Source organism: Sinocyclocheilus rhinocerous, unplaced genomic scaffold, assembly GCF_001515625.1.
Source record: "Sinocyclocheilus rhinocerous isolate Xijiao unplaced genomic scaffold, SAMN03320098_v1.1 scaffold1458, whole genome shotgun sequence".
NCBI lineage: Eukaryota > Metazoa > Chordata > Actinopteri > Cypriniformes > Cyprinidae > Sinocyclocheilus > Sinocyclocheilus rhinocerous.
The window spans coordinates 272,849-279,933 of NW_015633180.1; the positions used below are offsets into that span (position 1 = coordinate 272,849).

Sequence of the window (7,085 nt, forward strand, 5' to 3'; positions counted from 1 at the left end):
TGCATTATATTGTAGTGTAACAAGCACTAATCTTATTTAATTACTTCTACTCAACTTTGCCTTAAGTCCAACTCTAGCTCCTTAGTATAACTTTGTGCCATGTCTTAACTGTATTTAGCTTTTACAGTATTTATTACTGTAAATAAACTCCAATCAGTACTAATTAATTGACATTTTGGTAATGATTAGCATTGCATCTCATCTTTACCAGCATCACTTGTCTACTGTTTGGTTGTTTGGGCCAAACTGAAGTCATTCCGGGAAATGATCCTATCTGATCCTATCCGATCCAAGCTGTTTAGAAGTTTTAAAACAGTCTTAAGTTCCTTTTTCCACTGAATGATGCCTTAGTTACACTTTGTGCTTGAAATAGGGACGTAGCACATCACATTATGATATGCTTGCAATTACATTACCTGATTAAATCTCACTTAATGTTTTGTTTAGATTTAAAGTGCCTTTTCCTTCTGATTTAAATATCTCTTTCCTGTGTCAAGCACATTTGTTAAACAAAGACCACTGTTCTTTGATCTTTTCTATGAATTGAATGGATTTTTCCCAAAAAGGGCAGTCGTGAGACATTCACACCTTTAATGGGCCAAGCTTCCATATATTGATGCTGCAACATCTGTTTTATTTTGGAGACTTTAGAGAAGTTATGCAGTATTTGAGGTTCACAACCAAATTCCTGTGACCTCAGTATCTCTGTGAAGAAACAAGTTTCCTTTTGTTCTTTTTGGTGTTTTTTTTTTTCTGTTCTAATTTCTGTATTTTTGCAAGTCTTCATAACGTGTACTGTACCTTGAAAGAAAGATTTTATTAAAATTGTGAAACAATAATCGCATATGTGCATCGCATATGTATGTGTTCTTGCGAAGTCTAACGTCAAATAGCTTGTACTGTATTAGTGTATCATATGAAAAATTGTCATATAATAATAATAATAATAAAAATATCAGCTTTTACATAGGTAAAAGTGCAACTTGGACATTCTGCAAAATATCTCTATTTGTGTTCCACAGAAGAAATAGAGTCATGTGGGTTTGTAATAATACGAAGGCAAGTAAATGATGACAGATATTTCATTTTTGGGTGAATTATCCCTTTATTACACACAAAGGAATCAAAACAATGTTTTTACCCCAAGGTTTAGGTGTTACATAGAAACCAATTAAACTACTGATCAAAAGTTTGGGGTTAATAAGATTATTTTTATTTATTTTTTTATATTTTGAAAGAAGTTTCTTATGCTCACCAAGGCTGTATTTATTTTTTTTTAAATACAGTAAACCGTAATTTTGCGAAGTATTTCAACAATTTAAAATAGTTTTTTTTTATTTATTTGAATATATTTTAAATTGTAATTTATTGCTGTGATGGCAATGATGCGTAAATGTCTTTACTGTCATTTATGATCAATTTAATGCATTCTTGCTGAATGAAAGAATTAAGTTATTTAAAAAACAACAACAATAGCAACAACTTTTGAACAGTAGTGTAAAAAGTAGTAGATGAAGTTTAAAATTCTTCTAAGCCATTAAAGATGTGACAGAAACGATTGTTATTAAAGGATAATTAATGTGCCGTGGGCTGTATGTTACTCTGAGCTCTAGGAATGGTGCACTGTGATGTAAGTTGTGACAAAACAGCAGTTATATCACCTGGTCCTTGTTGTACCTGCTGTCTAAAAATAATCTTTTTAAAGACGTCAGAAAACTGCCTACACAGAGCAGTTATCACCTACAAAATTGAGCGCTTAGCTGAATTTTGATCAGGATTACTTATGGTTCATCTACACAAACAGCTAAGCTACATTTTAAGTAACCCCTAACTGCCATGTTTTGCATTTAGCTTGACTTTGGGAGATGCATTTTGTTTTCCTGACAAAGTACCTCGTTTTATTCTTGTTCATGTGACTGGTGTTTACCTGCCTTGCATCAGCCTAACAACATTCAAACCTTGCTTCATCACCTTTGTATAGGGAAGTGGTGGATTACACAACTGATTTACTTGTATGTGGTATCTGGAAACCTGACCCAATATGTGCCAGTCATGTGATCGCAGCCGCACTTTCTGAACACTTCCAGACATGTCCCTAGACACTTCCGTTCTCCAGCTGGGCTTGTATAATGGGTTACACATTCTTGCTACGCATTGACTTTTAACCTACATGGTATCAGTTTGTCAAACATAGCACAATTAAGAGCAACTTGATTTACGACAGCAAGTTTGACTGACGCAAGCAAGCATACATTAAACTGAACCTGAGCAATTCATTTCAGCAGAAAAAGGAATCTGATGAATAGATGCAATGGTTACGCTAACTAAAGCAGGACAAAAGAAAGGCTTGGATGGCTTTTGTTGGTCTGTAATAGGGAGTCACGAAGGCCACTGAGTCCAGCGTGACCCTGCTGATCTGAGAGGTGTATGGTGTTGTCAGGTTAATTCTACTAGTCCACTCTGCTTTTCCAGAAACCTCTAACAGAATAACCCGCATGACTACCATGTAGTGTTCAAAAATACTTTTATTACAACACAAAATTCATTTAGCATTTGAATATAATAGTATAAAATGTTTTACATAAATACTTCTTTAAATTAAATATAAATAATTTAAAGACCACAAAAGAACAATTAACTTATGTAAAAAAAAAAAAAAAAAAAAGTTCTTACAGGATACTGTGATAGCACGTCCCTTTAAAATAATATATTTTCCAACATTAATAAGTGCTAATAGTATACTATTCAAAAATGATAGCAAAAAATACAAAGAACAGGGCAGCCTCTTTTAAAAAATATCACCTCTGATATTGTGTTGCCTGAGAAATATTTCATCCTGTAATTAACTGAAGTGCTTTATGACACCCCACCAATAAACTATCTCACAAGATACTCAGGTGCTCACTTCCATTCACAATTAGCTTCATGTGACGTCCTCAAAAAGTCCCACAAGCAAAGCCAAAAACTGCTGAATCATCTCAGATTGCAAAAGGGTGCTCCTCCTCCAGTTTATTCTGTAGCTTAGTCCCTAGTTCCTCCAGTCTGGACTATCAGTCCTTTTTGTGATCACCTTTTTTAGCTTTCATAATTTTTACTAGATATTTTTATCCATGTTTTCCCTTGTCTTTAGCTGTCCTCATCGTTCTGGAAGGTTAATAATGGGCACCCACTGATCCATACAGCGACTCTCTCTGCAGAAGCGGTTCACTTTTCCCATAGCTGGGTTCTTCCATGTGGATGCATGTGGAACCTGTGAACATCAGAAGAAGAGATGGGATTACATTCTGTTTGTGTTTGCTAAAACTGAGTAACTTCAAAGCATTAAGCATTGTCCTTTACAGTCAGCCTTGTCTTTGGAAGGCACACATATGATTTTAAATATTTTTTGTGAATTTTGAATATATCAACATTTTATCAGCCATCATCACCCTGATCTCTGCATATCACTATTGGCCATTAATATGTCTGACACCTTGATTTCCCAAACCATAAATAACGTCCTCTTTTTCCTGCACATGCCCTGGCCGGGATTTCTAAATCTAACTATTTAGAAATCCCAGCCAGGACATGTCCAGGAAAAAGAGGACCTATGGTCACTACGCGAGTATGAATAAAAGTGAAGTCAAACTGCAGTATATGGCCATGAATTCAAATGTCCGAAGGGATTTTGAGAGTTTGCAAATCTTACTGAATGCATCTTATGGAGTATATAAAATCTTTTGAAAGATTATAAGAATGATGAATACTGAAGCACCTGTTCATTTGATTCCAATGGAGCAAATTATATGCAAATAGAAGCATGGAACATTAAGAGAAGAAACTCCTATTTGCATAAGAATAAGAACAGAGCAGGATGTGCATGTGGGTGTCATGCACTGGCAGGTACACCGGGACATGTCCTGACAACTTACTAAAAGACATGGCTCACGTGCTGGTTACTGGCCTATTTTAGCTTTGGATTCATATTTAGATTCTAATCACAGTTAGAATTAATTGTTAACACTTACAGTGACCAGGGTGCAGTGCAGATCCATCTGCTCGCTGCCGTGTATGCCCGCGCCCCCGAGGATGTGCGCGAGGCGACGCGTGTTGTTCACGCGCAGAATGTTGATGTCGTTCTCGCAGCAGAAAGCCTGAATGAGAGTGAAGTGAATCTGAAGCGCCACATCCTTCACATCATCGTCGTCCGTGGCCAGGATGCACAGCACCACGTTATCAGGGTCCCTAAATAGAAGAGTTGAGATTTTTGTTCGTTTCACTGCACCTGTTGCAATTACACTGAAAACCAATAACACTGGAAGCCTCTAAAGTAAACTTACATATTGAGTGACTTTGCAGCCTCGTAGACCCCGACTGTAATACATCCCTGCGGTAACGCGGAGCGCAGGACCTCCTCCAGAGCTTTAATCACAGAATCCATCCTGTAAAAAACACAATTTGGATGAATAATCAAGTAATAAAACATTAATAAAGTCCAGAACATTGAACGTTTTTGGATGGCAACGGCTCGTGCACAGATTTAAACTGCGGCGGTTGAAAACTATTACAGTAATTCATGTTTTAAGTATATAAGTGTTTGAGTGAGTAATTTGTCTACGTTCGTCTTATATAAGCCTATAAAATATAAGAAAAACTTATTTTACAAAAAACTTTATAGACCTTAGACCGATAAAAGGTCTCGTGAGCCGATGTTGTGCAGCCGACAGTTTACCCGGTATGTGTTTGCTATGTCTTTGTTTCATTTGTTCCACAATAAACAGAAATATTACTATATATTTCAAAAATCACTATGTTTTTTTCCGGATTCGCACATTATTATTCACTTATTGGTAAAATGACTATAATAATGTTATATGGCTTAATTGCCGAATAAAAGCATATTTGCATATTTACCTTTCAACAGAGTAATCTCCATTAAGTTCCTCAAATGTCATGTTGCACGTAAAATCCAGCACGGACTTGAATAACTTTCCTTTGAAAACAAGAGTAAATCCACAAGTGTTCTCGTAGGTCTTCTTTCTCTGACTGTCACCGGGTAAATCTGACGTTACGAGGAGTCACATTAGATTTAATTTCCCCGAGAGCTGTAAAGAGAGCAATATCTGCACGATAATCCTTATTGGACACATGCAAATCAAGATAAGTAAAAACATTTTGATTGGCTATCACTCTGTACTAGCAAAAGTCGGCCATTCTCATTCGTCCGTCTAAGTTGGCAGGGGCAGGGCGTAGCCAGTCACGTTGGGTGACGTTGTTTTTAACCTTGCTGGCAAACTTGGCAGTGACATGTCAGAGCAAAGGGAAGCAGGGGATTTACCCAACTGATATTCAACCACAATAATTATGTAACATGTAAAATAAATAATACAATTATACATAAATTCATAAACACCCTTCACATCTTATTAAAAAAACATTTGAAACACACAAGCGAAATCGTGTTAGTGGATCATCAGTATGGACATTTCTGAGGTTTTCTGTAGGTAATGACATGATGCAAACCGCTGTTTTCTGTGCTTTAAGCCCTTTGCTACAATTTCTGTTTGCTGTCATCACTAACTCAACAGTGACACCCTGAGGACAAATTAACACATTGCTCCAGTATTTACTTTAGTGCTTCTAATTAAGGTATACAACCAAGGCTCGACATTGCGACCATTTTGGTCGCATATGCTCCCGAAATTTGATCTGTGCGACCTCAAAATATATGTGGGAGCATTTCTGCGAGTGCATATAATTGTTGTCGTGCGACCTGTTTTCATATCTCTAAAAACGATCAGAGTATTTTTTGAAGTTGGGAGCACCAGTGCTACAAAGTAAAAAAGTTAATTTCGAGCCCTGTATACAACAGTCTTGCCAAAATCTCCTACCAAATCTTCTGATTTGAAAAGATAAACCTGATATGTTTTTGTTTGTATAGAACAATCAAGTACATAAAATATTGAGGCGCAATAAAGACCAAATCATAAAGTGAAGTGTGTCAACAGACCACATGATTCCAGACCAGTAGGACAGGACTTTCTGAGGTACATTTAATTCATGATAAATTATATCAGTGAAGTTTGAAATTTTATGAAAGTAACACAATAATGTTAGTAATATTTTGTACTGTTTGTTTGCTGGGCAGTCAACGGGCCTATATCCCTAAAAAGGGCAAGATCATAAAGAGACATCAGAAAAATTATTTATTGCCATTTTCCATCTTATTAGGGCACAAATAATACAATTTCATGATGCTTTTTAAAAAATTTTTTTAAATGTGACTTTTATTTTTTATTTTTATTTTGTATCCCCCAGAATACGTTGTCCCTTTTGGGGTATACATTTATTTTAAACTATTTTGAAACATTTTATTCACTCATAACTTAAAATTCTGTTAAACAATAAGCATAATGTATATTTATGAATATCTTAACCTGCTGTATCTTATTTGATGCGCAAACTTCTAGAGCCTATTAATTATCAACATGATCAAAACTTTGCTGATAAACCTGTTGTACACAATCTACTTCATGCCTTCTGACGTCTGGTTGATACAGTGCATCCGGAAAGTATTCACAGCGCTTCACTTTTTCCACATTTTGTTATGTTACAGCCTTATTCCAAAATGGATTCAATTCATTATTTTCCTCAAAATTCTACAAACAATACCCCATAATAACAACGTGAAAGAAGTTTGTTTGAAATCTCTCCAAATTTATTTAAAAATAATAAAAAAACATGTCCATAAGTATTCACAGCCTTTGCTCAATACTTGTGGCTCATGCTTTTTTATCAAGTAAAGTCTTTTTGTTGTGAAATCTTACTGCCAGACACTGTACCTTCCTTCTACTATAGAAAGTGTTGACACAAACTGCCTGGAAAAATCCATGTATTGTTGACCTTAAACTAAATGAAATATAGCTAACCAAATGATTAATCAATAAATTATTAATTATACATTTTCATTTAAGATTATTAAGTATTGAACTGATTTTCTAAAACAGCCCACAAAGTAAGACTATAGACCACAGAGTCTGTATGTGAAAAAAATCTCGATAAGGGCAACGTATACCCTGAGATACAAACATTTACACTGAATCGTC

At 35.5% G+C, this 7,085-nt stretch overlaps 1 protein-coding gene across 1 annotated transcript; it reads right to left on the bottom strand.

Moving 5' to 3' along the window:
• Positions 1 to 2,905: 2,905 nt before the first annotated feature.
• Positions 2,906 to 5,055, bottom strand: LOC107743369 (growth arrest and DNA damage-inducible protein GADD45 alpha-like). The gene is made up of 4 exons (XM_016556554.1): positions 4,894 to 5,055; positions 4,320 to 4,421; positions 4,008 to 4,224; positions 2,906 to 3,250 (listed from the first exon to the last, which is right to left on the bottom strand). Exons 1-4 carry the CDS (start codon positions 4,932 to 4,934, stop codon positions 3,137 to 3,139), a joined length of 474 nt encoding a protein of 157 aa, XP_016412040.1. The 5' UTR covers positions 4,935 to 5,055; the 3' UTR covers positions 2,906 to 3,136.
• Between the last annotated feature and the right edge of the window lie 2,030 nt (positions 5,056 to 7,085).

Excerpts from the sequence above, each read along its gene's own strand:
- LOC107743369 (XM_016556554.1), bottom strand. The coding sequence starts at position 4,934 with ATGACATTTGAGGAACTTAATGGAGATTACTCTGTTGAAAG. Across the intron at positions 4,422-4,893 it reads GGAGATTACTCTGTTGAAAG|GATGGATTCTGTGATTAAAG; the intron begins GTAAATATGCAA and ends TGTTTTTTACAG. Across the intron at positions 3,251-4,007 it reads TGCACTGCACCCTGGTCACT|GTTCCACATGCATCCACATG; the intron begins GTAAGTGTTAAC and ends TGATGTTCACAG.